At 42.2% G+C, this 16,846-nt stretch overlaps 1 protein-coding gene across 4 annotated transcripts in view; it reads right to left on the bottom strand.

The window, feature by feature from the left end:
- The window catches only part of PGAP1 (post-GPI attachment to proteins inositol deacylase 1), a 91,421-nt gene extending 79,114 nt beyond the window's left edge, over window positions 1-12,307 (bottom strand). For 2 of the 4 annotated variants that reach the window (XM_002749587.6, XM_078328067.1), the window contains exon 1: window positions 12,044-12,307. In XM_002749587.6, coding sequence (XP_002749633.1) covers window positions 12,044-12,190 — 147 coding nt within the window. In that variant the 5' untranslated portion in view covers window positions 12,191-12,307. Of the gene's footprint in view, window positions 1-11,455; window positions 11,661-12,043 lie in introns of those variants that run through there. The other 2 variants (XM_035305202.3, XM_035305201.3) reach the window with 2 other exon arrangements.
- Between the last annotated feature and the right edge of the window lie 4,539 nt (window positions 12,308-16,846).

Consider the following 16,846-nt stretch of genomic DNA (forward strand, 5'->3'; position numbering starts at 1 on the left):
AACTGCACTTCAGCCTGGGCCACAGAGTGAGACTCTGTCTCAAAAAAAAAAAAAACCATAAGAGAACAAAGAAATAGTCTCCTATTTCCTCCCAATTGAGTACACCATTATTCCTTTTTTATATATTATTATTTTATTAATTAATTTTTTTAATTGCATTTTAGGTTTTGGGGTACATGTGCAGAACATGCAAGATAGTTGCATAGGTACACACGTGATTTGCTGCCTTCCTCCCCTTCACCTATATCTGGCATTTCTCCCCATGCTATCTCTCCCCAACTCCCCAACCCCTGCTGTCCCACCCCTATTCCCCCCAACAGACCCCAGTGTGTAGTGCTCCCCTCCCTGTGTCCATGTGTTCTGATTGTTCAACACCCGCCTATGAGTGAGAACATGCGGTATTTCATTTTCTGTTCTTGTGTCAGTTTGCTGAGAATGATGTTCTCCAGATTCATCCATGTCCCTACAAAGGACACGAACTCATCGTTTTTGATTGCTGCATAATATTCCATGGTGTATATGTGCCACATTTTCCGTGTCCAGTCTATCATCGATGGGCATTTGGGTTGATTCCAGGTCTTTGCTATTGAAAACAGTGCTGCAATGAACATTCCGGTGCATGTGTCCTTATAGTAGAACGATTTATAGTCCTTTGGATATATACCCAGTAATGGGATTGCTGGGTCAAATGGAATTTCTATTTCTAGGTCCTTGAGGAATCGCCACACTGTCTTCCACAATGGTTGAACTAATTTACACTCCCACCAGCAGTGTAAAAGTGTTCCTATTTCACCACATCCTCTCCAGCATCTGTTGTCTCCAGATTTTTTAATGATCGCCATTCTAACTGGCGTGAGATGATATCTCAATGTAGTTTTGATTTACATTTCTCTAATGACCAATGATGATGAGCATTTTTTCATGTTTGTTGGCCTCATGTATGTCTTCTTTTGTAAAGTGTCTGTTCATATCCTTTGCCCACTTTTGAAAGGGCTTGTTTGTTTTTTTGTTGTAAATCTGTTTTCATTCTTTGTAAATTCTGGATATCAGCCTTTGTCAGATGGGTAAACTGCAAACATTTTTTCCCATTCTGTTGGTTGCCGATTCACTCTAATGACTGTTTCTTTTGCCGTGCAGAAGCTATGGAGTTTGATTAGGTCCCATTTGTCTATTTTGGCTTTTGTTGCCAATGCTTTTGGTGTTTTGTTCATGAAGTCCTTGCCTACTCCTATGTCCTGAATGGTTTTGCCTAGATTTTCTTCTAGGGCTTTTATGGTGTTAGGTCTTATGTTTAAGTCTTTAATCCAGCTGGAGTTAATTTTAGTGTAAGGTGTCAGGAAGGGGTCCAGTTTCTGCTTTCTGCACATAGCTAGCCAGTTTTCCCAACACCATTTATTAAACAGGGAATCCTTTCCCCATTGCTTGTTTTTGTCAGGTTTATCAAAGATTGTATGGTTGTAGATATGTTCTGTTGCCTCTGATGCCTCTGTTCTGTTCCATTGGTCTATATCTCTGTTTTGGTACCAGTACCATGCTGTTTTGATTACTGTCGCCTTGTAGTATAGTTTGAAGTCCGGTAATGTGATGCCTCCCGCTGTGTTCTTTTTGCTTAGAATTGACTTGGCTATGTGGGCTCTCTTTTGGTTCCATATGAAGTTTAAGGTAGTTTTTTCCAGTTCTGTGAAGAAGGTCATTGGTAGCTTGATGGGGATAGCATTGAATCTGTAAATTACTTTGGGCAGTACTTTGGCCATTTTCATGATATTGATTCTTCCTAACCATGAACATGGAATGTTTCTTCACCTGTTTGTGTCCTCTCTTATTTCATTGAGCAGTGGTTTGTAATTTTCCTTGAAAGAGGTCCCTTACGTTCCTTGTAAGTTGTATTCCTAGGTATTTTATTCTTGTTGTAGCAATTGTGAATGGCAGTTCGTTCTTGATTTGGCTCTCTTTAAGTCTGTCATTGGTGTATAGGAATGCTTGTGATTTTTGCACATTGATTTTATATCCTGAGACTTTGCTGAAGTTGCTTATCAGTTTCAGGAGTTTTTGGGCTGAGATGATGGGGTCTTCTAGATATACTATCATGTCGTCTTCAAATAGAGACAATTAGGCTTCCTCCTTTCCTATTTGAGTACCCTTTATTTCTTTTTCTTGCCCGATTGCTCTGGCTAGAACTTCCAGTACTATATTGAATAGGAGTGGTGAAAGAGGGCATCCTTGTCTAGTGCCAGATTTCAAAGGCAATGCTTCCAGTTTTTGCCCATTCCATATGATATTGGCTCTTGGTTTGTCATAAATAGCTTTTATTATTTTGAGATACATTCCATCAATATCGAGTTTATTGAGGGTTTTTAGCATAAAGGGCTGTTGAATTTTGTCAAAGGCCTTCTCTGCATCAATTGAGATAATCATGTGGTTTTTGTCTTTGGTTCTTTTTATGTGGTGAATTACATTTATAGACCTGCGCATGTTGAACCAGCCTTGCATCCCCGGGATGAATCCTACTTGATCATGGTGGATAAGCTTTTTGATGTGCTGTTGCAATCGGCTTGCCAGTATTTTATTGAAGATTTCTGCGTCTATGTTCGTCAAGGATATTGGCCTGAAGTTTTCTTTTCTTGTTGAGTATCTGCCGGGTTTTGGTATCAGAATGATGTTGGTCTCATAAAATGATTTGGGAAGGATTCCCTCTTTTTGGATTATTTGCAATAGTTTCAGGAGGTACAGCAACAGTTCCTCTTTGTGTGTCTGGTAGAATTTGGCTGTGAACCCATCTGGACCCGGGCTTTCTTTGTGTGGTAGGCTGCCTCAACTTCAGATCTTCTTATTGTTCTATTCACGGTTTCAACTTCTTCCTGGTTTAGGCTTGGGAGGATGCAAGTGTCCAGGAATTTATCCATTTCTACCAGGTTTACTAGTTTATGTGCATAGAGCTGTTTGTAATATTCTCTGATGATGGTTTGAATTTCTGTGGAATCTGTGGTGATTTCCCCTTTATCGTTTTTTATTGCATCTATTTGGTTATTCTCTCCCTTTTTTTTTAAATTAATCCGGCTAGTGGTCTATTTTGTTGATCTTTTCGAAAAACCACCTCCTGGATTTAATGACTTTTTCAAGGATTTTTTGTGTCTCTATCTCCTTCAGTTCTGCTCTGATCTTAGTTATTTCTTGTCTTCTGCTAGGTTTTGAGTTTCTTTGATCTTGCTCCTCTAGCTCTTTCCATTTTGATGATAGGGTGTCAATTTTGGATCTCTCCACTCTTCTCATGTGGGCAGTTATTGCTATATATTTTCCTCTAGAGACTGCTTTAAATGTGTCCCAGGGATCCTGGTATGTTTTGTCTTCATTTTCATTGGTTTTGAAGAACTTCTTTATTTCTGCCTTCATTTCATTGTTTATCCAATCAACATTCAAGAGCCAGTTGTTCAGTTTCCATGAGGCTGTGCGGTTCTGAGTCAGTTTCTGAATTCTGAGTTCTAACTTATTGCACTATGGTCTGAGAGACTGTTTGTTATGATTTCCGTTCTTTTGCATTTGCTGAAGAGTGATTTACTTCCAATTATGTGGTCAATTTTAGAGTAGGTGTGATGTGGTGCTGAGAAGAATGTATATTCTGTGGATTGGGGTGGAGAGTTCTGTAAATGTCTATCAGGTTTGCTTGTTCCAGGTCTGAGTTCAGGTCCTGGATATCCTTGTTAATTTTCTGTCTGGTTGATCTGTCTAATATTGACAGTGGAGTGTTAAAGTCTCCCACTATTATTGTGTGGGAGTCTAAGTCTCTTTGTAAGTCATTAAGAACTTGCCTTACGTATCTGGGTGCTCCTGTACTGGGTCTGTATATATTTAGGATCGTTAGCTCTTCTTGTTGTATCGATCGTTTTACCATTATGTAATGTCCTTCTTTGTCTCTTTTGATCTTTGTTGCTTTAAAGTCTATTTTATCAGAGACGAGAATTTCAACTCCTGCCTTTTTTTTTTTTTTTTTTTTTTTTGCTCTCCGTTTGCTTCATAAATCTTCCTCCATCCCTTTATTTTGAGACTGTGTATCCTTGCATGTGAGATGGGTTTCCTGGATACAGCACACTGATGGCTTTTGGCTTTTTATCCAATTTGCCAGTCTGTGTCTTTTGATTGGTGCATTTAGCTCATTTACATTTAGGGTTAATATTGTTATGTGTGAATTTGATCCTGCCATTTTGATGCTAGCTGGCTGTTTTGCCCATTAGTTGATGCAGAGTTTTCATTTTGTTGATGTTCTTTACCATTTGGTATGTTTTTGGAGTGGCTGGTTCTGGTTGTTCCTTTCCATGTGTTGTGCCTCTTTCAGCAGCTGTTGTAAAGCAGGGCTGGTGGTGACAAAATCTCTGAGTACTTGCTTGTTCATGAAGGATTTTATTTTTCCTTCACTTATGAAGCTCAGTTTGGCTAGATATGAAATTCTGGGTTGAAAGTTCTTTTCTTTAAGGATGTTGAATATTGGCCCCCACTCTCTTCTGGCTTGTAGGGTTTCTGCCAAGAGATCTGCTGTGAGTCTGATGGGCTTCCCTTTGTGGGTAACCTGACCTTTCTCTCTGGCTGCCCTTAGCATTTTCTCCTTCATTTCAACCCTCGTGAATCTGACGATTATGTGCGTTGGGGTTGCTCTTCTTGAGGAGTATCTTTGTGGTGTTCTCTGTATTTCCTGGACTTGAATATTGGCCTGCCTTGCTAGGTTGGGGAAGTTTTCCTGGATAATATCTTGAAGAGTATTTTCCAGCTTGGATTCATTCTCTTTGTCACATTCTGGTACACCTATCAAACGTAGATTAGGTCTCTTCTCATAGTCCCACATTTCTTGGAGACTTTGTTCATTCCTTTTTGCGCTTTTTTCCCTAATCTTGCCTTCTCATTTTATTTCATTGAGTTGATCTTCGACTTCTGATATCCTTTCTTCTGCTTGGTCAATTTGGCTGCTGAAACTTGTGCATGCTTTGCGAAGTTCTCGTGTTATGTTTTTCAGCTCCATCAATTCACTTATGTTCCTCTCTAAGTTGTCCATTCTTGTTATCATTTCCTCAAATCTTTTTTCAAGGTTCTTAGTTTCTTTGCATTGAGTTAGAACATGTTCTTTTAGCTCACAGAAGTTTCTCATTACCCACCTTCTGAATTCTGATTATGTCATTTCATCACACTCATTGTCCATCCAGCTTTGTTCCCTTGCTGGTGAGGAGTTGTGATCTCTTGTAGGAGGCGAGGCGTTCTGGTTTCGGGTGTTTTCCTCCTTTTTGCACTGGTTTCTTCCCATCTTTGTGGATTTATCCACCTGTCGTCTGTGTAGTTGCTGATTTTCCGATTGGGTCTCTGAGTGGACATCCAGATTGTTGATGATGAAGTTATTTCTGTTTCTTAGTTTTCCTTCTAACAGTCTGGCCCCTCTGCTGTAGAACTGCTGAGGTCCACTCCAGGCCCTGCTTGCCCGGGAATCACCTGCAGCAGCTGCAGAACAGTAAGGGATGCTACCAGTTTCTTCTTCTGCTTTATCCCAGAATGATGCCCGCCAAATGTCAGTCTGATCAGTCTTTTGTGAGGTGACTTTGGACATACGGGGGTCAGAAAGCTGCTTGAGGAGACAGTCTGTTCTTTACAGGAGCTCAAGTGTTGAGCTGTGAGCTCCATTGTTCATTCAGAGCTGCTACGCAGGTACATTTAAGTCTGCTGCAGTAGAACTCATAAACCGCCATTTTTCCCCCAGGTGCTCTGTCCCAGGGAGTTAGGGCTTTATTTATGAGTATCTGTTGTGCTGCTGCCTTTTTTTTCCCCAGGGCTGCCCTGCCAGCAAGGAGGCAGCCTAGTCACTGCCTGCCTGCAGAGGCTTTGCTGAGCTCCGCTCTGCTGCCATTGAGCTTCCCTGTAGTCCTGTTTATATGGGTGTGGTTAGAACTGCCTTAGCAATGGTGGCCCACCTCTGTAATGGCGGACTCTCTCTGCTGTGGCGGGTTTCCTTGGCAACAGCAAGCTGCCTCAGCAATGGGGGACTACCTCCGTAGGGGTGGAGTGCCTTGGTAATGGCAGACACCCCTCCCCCACTGAGCTGCACCATCCTGGGTTCAGCTGTGCTTGCCGTGAAACTCTCAACCCAGAGCATTTCCAATTGCTGGGTTTTTTTGTTTGTTTTTGTGGGGGTGGGACCCACTGAGCCTGATCACCTGGCTCCCTGCCTCAGAGCCGTTTTTTTTTTTAAAGTTGAAATGTTGACTCTCTCCTAGGTGTTCCAGTCGCCTGCTGAAAGGGCACCGGGATCTGTGTGATTTCCCGTATGGCGACCCACTGCCCCGGCTGAAACAATGGCGCTACCTGCGAATCTCCTGGCCAGCTTAATAGGGCAACCAGACCAGTGTATTTTGTATGGAGAGCCACTGCACCACGGCGCCAGCAAAACAGCCGTGCCCACTAAAACAGCTGCGCTGACCAAATCAGCCGCACTGGCAACCTGTAGGGTTTCTCCGCCTAGGAATCTCCTGGTCTGTGGGCAATAAAGATCCATCTGGAAATGCGGTGTCCACTCACCCTCTGTGCTTTCACTGGGAGCTGCAATCCTGAGCTGCTCCTAAAGGGGCCATCTTGAGTACACCGTTATTCTTTTGGAACAGTAGATAAACAAAGTTTGGACTAGTTGAAAATGAACTCAGAAAAACAGGAAACTATAAATACATCTAAAAAGAAATATTTAATTTTTTTTGAGACAGAAAAGGAAGCAAAAAATATATTTGATATATGTCATGAAATACTACTGTGAAAGCAATTTTATAGTGAGAAAGAATATTTTTTAAAAATATGAATGTATACAGAGTTTTTTTAAAAAAGTATGGAGATGGAAAAAGAAGGTAGAACAAAAAAATAAGAGAAGAGGCAAGAATGGTGGGAGTTGTAGCAATGGCAAAACTCCATTTCCAGACAGAGTTCAAGTTGAAAGGGAGTAGGAAAGACCCAGGAGAGGTAATTTACCAGATTGACAGAAAAGACAAAAAGGTTGCTGATAAGAAAACAGAATACGGTCAAGGGATTTAAAAGGAAAATACTTAAGGGAGCAGGACTCCAATGTAAATTTTTTATTCCATATAGTTTTTTTTAGTTTTTTTTTTTTGGAGTCGGAGTCTCGCACTGTCGCCCAGACTATAGTACAGTGGCATGATCTCGGCTCACTGTAGTCTCCGCCTCCCAGGTTCAAGCAATTCTCCTGCCTCAGCCTCCCAAGTAGCTGGGACTACAGGCATGAGTCACCAAGCCCAGCTAATTTTTTTGTATTTTTAGTAGAGATGGAGTTTCACCATGTTAGCCAGGATGGTCTTGAATTTCTGACCTCATGATCTGCCCACCACGGCCTCCCAAAGTTCTGGGATTACAGGCGTGAGCCACTGCACCCAGCCTCTATATAGTTTATTTTAAATAAGCAACACCTCCTCCATATTAAGATCAATTACCTTTATATTTAAATATTATCTCCACAATCCTACCTCTCCAGTCCTCCTTCCTTGACTCTACTCTGAGTTCTTCTTAGCTCTACATAAATTCTCTCAAAAGACAAAATTTTTAACAAACTCCCAAGTACTAGAAAAACATTGATTCAAGAAACTAATCTATTTTATGATATTATTTAATTGTGAACTTAAACTGAAAAATAAAGTTTGATCTCCATAACTAACCAAAAAGAAAAACAACTTTGATCAAGATGAATACACAGTTTTTAAATTCTCTCAAAGAGCTCTCAGTCAGCCCTTTGCTTACCACCCCCAATAAGAGTAGTTCTAGGGGCGTCTGGGCAGAGTGGCTCATGCCTGTAATTCCAGCACTTTGGGTGGCCGACGTGGGTAGATCGAGACCCACCTCGATCATGTTGGTCAGGCTGGTCTGGAGGTCGAGAACAGTTTGGCCAACATGGTGAAACCCTGTCTCTACTAAAATACAACAATTTGTATTTTACAAATGCATGCCTGTAATCCCAGCTACTTGAAAGGCTGAGGCGGGAGAATCCTTTGAACCAGGGAGGAGGCGGTTGCAGTGAGCCAAGATCGTGCCACTGCACTCCAGCCTAGTGATAGAGCTAGACCCCTTCTAAAAAAAAAAAAAAGGCCTTAAGGACAACCGAATTTTTCAGACTTGTCTCTCCTTGCCATAGGCTCCCTTCTATAATCCATAGTTCACACTACTAACACACACACACACACGGCTTAAGAGAGAGTCCTTTAAAATCTAGCTCTAATAATTCTGACCTACTTTTTTTTTGAGACAGGGTCCCACTCTTGTTGCCCAAGCTACAGTGCAGTGGTGTAATCTTGTCTCACTGCAGCTTTGACTTCCTGGGCTAAAGTGATCCTCCCATCTCAGCCTCCTTAGAGTAGCTGAGACTACAGGTGGCCCATGCCATCACACTTGGCTAATTTTTTGTATTTTTTTTTTTAAGTAGAGACAGAGTTTTACCATGTTATCCAAGCTGGTCTCTAACTCCTGAGCTCAAGTAATTCGCCCACCTTGGCCTCCCAAATTGATAGGATTACAGGTGTGAGCCACCTTGCCCTGCCTTTACCTACTTTCTTAAAACTTACACATGACATGTTTTAAAATGTATTTTTAATATGTTTTTGAATTCAAGATTCAAAAGGATATATATTGAAAAGGATCTCTCCTGCCCATGGTCCTTCAGCCATCCAGTTGACCTCCCCTCGAAGGCAACCTGTTACCAGTTTGTGTGTGCGTCTAGAAATATTTTACATATATACAAGCAAATATGTTTATAGATTTTAGTTTTGATATAATGGTAATATATTATAAATACTGTTCATGCAACATGTCCTGGTGCATTACCACCTTCACATATACTATTTATGCCTGCAATGTTCTTTCATTACTTTATACACCCTCCATGGCCCAATTCACTTTGTATCTTCCCTAAAGCCTTTGAACACCCAAGAAAAACTTGGAGACTCTCCTTTCTGTGAAATGCTTTGTACATATTCTCTTATTGTGAAATTATAACAGTACATTATATTGTAATTAAAAATTACATGTCCATTTCGCCCATTGTATTATAAAGACATAAAGACACAAGATCTGATTTGGTTCTAATTCCCTTTCACCTACACCAAGTATCTAGATATACCTGGCAAAGACTGCTCATTCAATAAATGACTTTCTAAATAAATAACACACTTAATAACAAAATATATGACTTTTTTTTGTGAGACAGAGTCTTGCTGTCACCCCACCAGGAGGGCAATGGCACAATACTGGCTCACTGCAACCTCCGCCTTCTGGGTTTAAGCGATTCTCCAGCCTCAGCCTCCTGAATAGCTGGGACGACAGGCGCACACTAACACTTTCTTCCAGAGAGCAACTGTTAGGTTACACATATGGAGACAGCCAAACAAATCACTGTATGAGAGAAAACAACTCAGATGTTTCTTCTAAAATTCTGCAATTTGCCTAAAACCATTTACTAACAAATAAAAGTTTTGCCTTGCTGTCATAACAGGGCAAGAAGCTTCAAAGGAAAAGTATATTTTGCCTCACAGGTTTGAGATATGGGTTTGTGAGATGTTTAATTAACTCTGACTAAGTGACTCTGGGAAAACCAGAGGTAGAATATTAACAGAGATAATCAAACAATTTTAAATTCAAAACTTCATTTTTGCAAAGAGCTTCAAATTTATGGTCCATCTTTCTTTTTTACAAAAAAAAAAAAGAAGAAGAAAATCGAGTGCATTTCAACTAACTTTCTATTTCTGCTGGCTAGCTAAAGAAGATGCAAATAAGCAATAAAAAAGAAGAAAGACATCAAAAAGAGAAGAAAAGCCAATGACCTGGACATCTCACATCTGGGTATCAACCTGTGAACAATTAGAGAGCTGACTATAAAACATAATTAAAAGTAAGCAATATGTAAAATATCTTTAAAACATTTTTATTCATGGAAGCCATTTGGTTCTTAACAGAATGGCCTCATTTATTCAAAAATCTCACTATGTTCAAAATGACTCATTTCTATAGGCAGGTTTTATTGTATCTGTAAGATAACATGACCTGGTATGCAAGATAAAAAGACTAAGAATACAATATAAATACTATCATGAATTAACACAGCTTTTTATGTCATAAAAATAAAATCTGCTAAAAATCAAAAACTGTCACTGTGATTATTGCTGTATTAGCAGATAGAAGTGTAAAATCCCAAAAAAGCAACTTCAATCAGAATAACTAAACCTCCACTACCCAACAACAACAAAAAACCCAAAGAGCTCTTCACCATTAGCTACACTAATTTTCTGTCTTTCCAGTCAATTTTATGAGGCAGGAAATGCATCTGTGAGATCCATATGTTTTGTTCCCAACACTAAGGAGAACAATTTCTACTTCTGTGAATATTAAAATAGCTTCAATAATTGTAGGAAATCTAAAAATAAATGGGGGTTAGTACTGTACTATTCCAAAATGATTTTAACCAAACTCTTCAATGCAATACAAAACTAAAGTGACCTACTTCAATTTATTAGGAGGTCCCTTATTATTAAACCAAACATAAGGAGGGAATTATGATGGCTCTATTTTCCGTTTTTAAAAAACTAAACTAAAAAGGTTTGCTTAGAAATGAACAGAGATAGTAACATGTCAAAATCTTCTCCTTTGATAACATCCCGACCAAATGTTTCCACTCTCTTATCATCATAAATGCAAAACCAAGGTAAGGATCTAAACACAAATGAAATCTAAATTTACTAGAATTCTGTCCATAGGAAAGAATGTTATTCAGCAATTTAAACCTTAAGTAGTCTTAAGATCAAAATAATAGCAGAATAATCAAATAATAGGTTTCCTCCATAATGACTTGTACAAAGAAGCAATCAGGACTTACATCCTTCACCCTGAAAAAGAACTGCTGTGATTTTAAGAGTATACTAAAAATGTATTTTACAATATGTATTATAGTGCATATACATTTATGGTAGGGAATTACTATTACTATTATTACATATACATTTATGGTAGGGAATTACTAGGTAGTCCGTAATTAAGAGATGCACTTAGAAATAAAAGAATCATTCGGAAAAAAAATCTTAGGACAGTTGTGTAATTTGTCTGCGCCTGTTTTTACATCTAGTCATGAATGAAATTCTAGATTCTACGATGCCGAACTAACGAAGCCATTGATTGAAAACATTCAAAATGGCATGGAAGCAATGGGGGTGGAGAGAGAAGGGTCGCGTGTCTCTTAAACTCCGAACCCAGGGAGAAAAAAAAAATAGCACCATTTAATAGATTTTGTATGCAACTAGTAAGAGGCTCGGCAGCTGGGAGACATAGATAAACACAGGTATGCACATACAAGCAAGCCCACACACGCACAGCACCCTAACCCGCAAAACAAGAGGATCCGCAACATCTTTTCAAAGGGAATCTAGTTTCCAATTTCATGACTCACCAGCTTACCCTTAGGCAAAACCCTGGAGTCTCCAAAAACAGCCTTGGGAACTATCTAGCCAATATACACTCTGCAGACGCTCGGTCCCTTTGCAGAAATGCGAAATCTGACGCGCAAATCACTGGGCGCGAGGGGAAGAATTTAGGCGCGTGGGAAGGAAAGGAAGGTCCTGGGGCACGGGTTAAGGCAGGAACGCGAGAGGAATGGAGCTTGGGTTTAGGGAGAAGGGTTGAGGCTGCCTCTCTGGGTGTGACTGGGGCTGGGCCCGGCCAGTCAGAAGAGCTCGCGCCCAGGATTTGGGACTCAGGAGGAGGCGGAGGGTCAGCGGAGTAACTACCAGTGCAACCACGAGGATGCTCTCGGGAAATCGTCTGACAAACACCTCACCGTGGAGAAAGGACACAAAGCGTAGGTGAGGGGGGCAGAAAGGGGATGCAGAGTCTCCCTGGGCGGAGAAAACAGAGGCGAGGACGGGACAGGGGGCCCGAGAGGCGCCGAGAGCCAAGGCAGGATGAACCCACAAGAAGGAAAAAGGCACCAAGGGCCAGAGTCTTGGAGCACCCGGCCAAGGAGAGGGCAGAACCTTACCTGATACTCCGGGTACTCAAACATGTAGCTCATACTGCACTTATTCTCCTCGAAGCCGAAAAAGACATCCCACAGCCCCAGGGTTGCTATGAAGACCATGAAGACATAAAACGCCAGGTTGCAGAGGTTGACTGAGTGAAGTAACATGGTGCCGCCGCCACCGCCGACGCCCCCTCTACCTCCGCCTCCGCCGCGGGGCCCCAAGCCCGGACTGAGCGAGCCCGAGGACTGTCCGACCGCCAGCCCCGGAGCCGAGCCCCAGCCGCGCGCGCCTGCGCTGATGCCTGGCCTGCCCGTTCGCCAGCCGCTCAGTGCGCCTGCGTGCACCAGGTCCGCGGCGCCTCTGGCCTGGCGACTCCCAGAGCTGAGGGAGGAGATGTTGCAGCGGGAGCGCGAATCTGAGGGGGAAAAGGAAGTGGGAGAAAAGTGGGGAGGGGAAGGCGCGAGGAGTGGCTGGAGGGAGGGAAAGAAGAGGGAGCTAGGAGGCATCCAGAGGGGGATGGGCAGAGCGCGGGAGCCCTGGAGCAGAGCCTGGGTAGGGGGGAGGATAGGGCAGGAGGCGGGTAACAGATGGGTTAATCTGGGGAGGGGGCTGAAGCCCAGATCCCAGAACCCAGAGGCGATTAAGGACTGTGAGCGGACGGAGAGAGGGGAGAAGGACTTTAAAAGCCCAGGGGGTCATCAGCTGTCATGTCGCCTACGCCTATCCCTGCGGCAGTTTAAAAACCCTTCCCGTTCAATTTTGAAGCGCCTCGGGCTTCCGCAATTTCGGTTTTCCCAGCGGTAATAGAGCACACTCACAGCTCTCTGGAGCAATTAGCTTGAGGAGGGAACAAATAGCTTTATTTCCCCTTTTCCACCGCGTGCTTGGGCCCAGGAGGTAACAGCGCTTAAAAGCAGCGGCTCATAAAAAAACACCTACAGGCCGACGAGATTCTGCTCTTGGATCAGATGAAAGCCTGAATCACAAAAAGCATCGTTAGTCCTTAAAAAATGTTACCAAAATATCCGTTAGCACTGACGTCCCCAACAGGTATCTGCGTGATCAGCTTGACGCTGACTCGCCTTGCTCCCCAGAACCTCCATCTCTTGAGGAATCGGTTCCACATTAACTTGAGGAGATAATTTTGTCCAGCTTCCATTCAGATTCACAGGTGATTTAATTCGTTTGGAAGAATTTCGGGGGAGGAGAAAAAAAAAAAAAGTAGCTCGAAATCATAATAACGTGTAGCAGCTTCAAAACACTAGAATGTTAGGAGAAAGACTCGCTCTTTAAAGCTCACTCAATCATAGATAATGTGTGTATGTGTGTAGCTAACTACAGGTTTCTTGGAATGGCATTTGGCACTAACTGAATTTCAAAGAACTTGGGCTGATTTTCTGGTATATTTTCCGCGCACAGGAAATTTGGCTATGATACATAAAATCAAATAATTTTAAAACTGAAAGGAAGCTTATAGTTTATCTTGTACAACACTCCGATATTCAGATTACAAAACTATGAAGGAGAGGTGAAGTGATCTGATAATCAAAATATTCTTTTTTTTTTTTTTTTTTTTTTGAGACGGAGTTTCACTCTTGTTACCCAGGCTGGAGTGCAATGGCGCTATCTCGGCTCACTGCAACCTCCACCTCCTGGGTTCAGGCAATTCTCCTGCCTCAGCCTCCTGAGTAGCTGGGATTACAGGCACGCGCCACCATGCCCAGCTGATTTTTTGTATTTTTAGTAGAGACAGGGTTTCACCATGTTGACCAGGATGGTCTTGATCTCTAGACCTCGTGATCCACCCGCCTCGGCCTTTGAAAGTGCTGGGATTACAGGCGTGAGCCACCGAACCCGGCCAAAATATTCTTTACCTTACAGAGAAACAGTTGCAAGTCTAAACAAACACAGCTAGCTACTGAATGTGAAAAATTGATGGAGACAGACAGAAATGGGGAAATGCAGAAGCAGTCTCTTTTTTGTAAGGAGATAAGTCTGCAAGGGTAATTGTTAAGTAATATGTAATTGAAATGTGTCCTGTATTAGGTTTTTGTTTGTTTTGTTTTGTTTTGAGACCAGTCTTGCTCTGTTGCCCAGGCTGGAGTGCAGTGGCACCACCTCCACCTCGAAGGTTCAAGCAGTCCTTGTGCCTCAGCCCTCTGAGTAGCTGGGATTATAGGTAGGTGTGCACCACCAAGCCCGACTAATTTTTTTTTTTTTTTTTTTTTGAGACAGAGTCTTGCTCTTTTGCCCAAGCTGGAGTGCAGTGGCGTGATCTCAGCTCACTGCAACCTCTGCTTCCCTGGGTCAAGCAATTCTCCTGCCTCAGCCTCTCAAGTAGCTGGGATTATAGGTGTGCACCCTCACACCTGGCTAATTTTTGTATTTTTAATAGAGACAGGGTTTCACCATGTTAGCCAGGCTGGTCTCAAACTCCTGACCTCATGATCTACCCACCTCGGCCTCCCAAAATGCCAGGATTACAGACATAAGCCACCAGGCCTGGTTCAATTTTTTGTATTTTTAGTAGAGAAGGCATTTTGCCATTTTGGCCAGGGTGGTCTCAAACTCCTGTCCTCAAGTGATCCGTTCAATTTAGCCTCCCAAAGTGCTGGGATTATAGGTGTGAGCAATGGCACATAGCCTGAAGTTCTTTATGAGGTGGTGAGTTCACTTGAGAATGTCATGTCTGTTATATTCTATTGATAGGTATAGAATGTGTTAAATTTGACTGGGCACGTTGGCTCATGTCTGTAATCCCAACACTTTGGGAGGCCAAGGACTGGTGGATCACTAGAGGTCAGGAGTTTGAGACCAGCCTGGCCAATGTGGTAAAACCCTGTCTCTACTAAAAATACAAAAATTAGCCAGGTGTGGTAGCAGACGTCTGTAATTTGTAAAAGTTACTTTGGAGGCTGAGGAGGGGGGATTGCTTGAACCTGGGAGGTGGAGGTTGCAGTGAGCTGAAATCACGCCACTGCACTCCAGCCTGGGAAACAGAGCAAGATTTCATCTCAAAAAGAAAAAAAAGGGGGGGTGTTAAATTTGTAGATTTACACCAACATGACTGCATTATCAAAAAGAACTTTTTTATCAACAAGACGTTAAAAGAGAAATGTGATAAAAAGGAATATATACTATAGGGTTCTGACACTATTGACCGTAAAAGAGAAGAAGGCATTTGGAGTTTGGAATGGAATTACCAGTGAGTGCAGAGGATTACAAATCATTTGAGGAAGGCTTTAAGTTAATAGATAAAAGGGAGGAATACATTGAGTCTGGTTGCTAGAGAACATCATGGGCAGAATGTCTCCTCTATTTCTCCTAGCATGTTATGAGCAGTATTATGACAAATAAACCCAGGGTGAATTCATACCCCCTCATCTGTCTATCCCAGTGCTTAAAGTTAATGTGCATATGAATCACTTGGAAATTTTGTTAAAAAGCAGATTCTGGGCTGGGAGCAGTGGCTCATGCTTGTAATCCCAGCACTTGGGGAGCCCGAGGCAGGCGGATCACAAGGTCAGGAGTTCAAGACCAGCCTGACCAACATGGCGAAACCCCGTCTCTACTAAAAATACAAAAACTTAGCGAGGCATGGTGTGTGCCTGTAATCCCAGCTATTCAGGAGGCTGAGGCAGGAGAATCACTTGAACTAGGGAGGCAGAGGTTGCAGTGAGCCAAGATTACACCACTGCACTCTAGCCTGGGCAATAGTGTGAGACTGTCTCAAAAAAAAAAAAAAAGAGAAAAAAGACAGATTCTGATTTAATAGTTCTGGGGTAGGCAGTTCTGCATTTCTGACAAACTCCTAGGTGATGCCAAATATACTGGTCAGTGGACTGCACTTTGAATAGCACAGACCTGTCCTGCCTGAGGACTCTGTTCTATGGAGGAATCCCTGAATTCCAAGATGACAGCACTTCCTCTTCTGGTGTCCTTCATGAGTTGTGGCAACCTGCCGCATTGACTGTTCACTCAGAAAGGAGTGGGATAGAGAGTCAATAGATTCTTCATGTTTGTAATTTTCCTTCTAATATTTTACTGTCTTTTTTCCTATCCATCATTATTCACCCCTAGCTTTACTTCCTTTTATATCTAACCTAACCTTACTGAGCATCAGTTCAACCACCCTCTGCCAGAGCTGTCAACTATGTTGAATGCTTGCCTTTCTATCCCACTCTACTTACAAACTTCCAACCTTGGAACAATATAATCTGGCTCTGAACTTTGACACTACTGTATCTGACTACTGCTAGAGAAAATGACACAGTCATTTGCATTACTCTTCAAAAATACTTGGCCAGGCACAGGGCTCATGCCTCCCAATCCTAGCACTTTGGGAGGCCGAGGAGGGCAGACTTCCTGAGCTCAGGAGTTCAAGACCAGCCTGGCCAACATGGCAAAACCCCATCTCTACTAAAAATACAAAAACTAGCCAGGCATGGTGGTACATGCCTGTAATCCCAACTACTGGGGAGGCTGAGGCACAAGAATTGCTTGAACCCTGTAGGCAGAAGTTGCAGTGAGCCGAGCTCTGGCCACTTCACTCTAGCCTGGGCAACAGAATGAGACTGTCCCAAAAAATACTTGTATATGTTTCTGGTCACCACCTTCCTCTTCTAAATTTCAGACCACTACTTTTTAAGCTCCCTACATTTCTTCTTACTTCTCTTTTAGTAAATTTTTAGTACTAACCTTATCTTCATATTGCAAAGATAATTTTGATTTTCAGATGCACATTGCTTCAGCTCCTCATTCCTAAGTTCATTATCTTCATCCTGTCCTAATTCAGTTAATACATCTAAAGTGTTTGACAC

This window comes from Callithrix jacchus, chromosome 6 (genome assembly GCF_049354715.1).
Source record: "Callithrix jacchus isolate 240 chromosome 6, calJac240_pri, whole genome shotgun sequence".
NCBI lineage: Eukaryota > Metazoa > Chordata > Mammalia > Primates > Cebidae > Callithrix > Callithrix jacchus.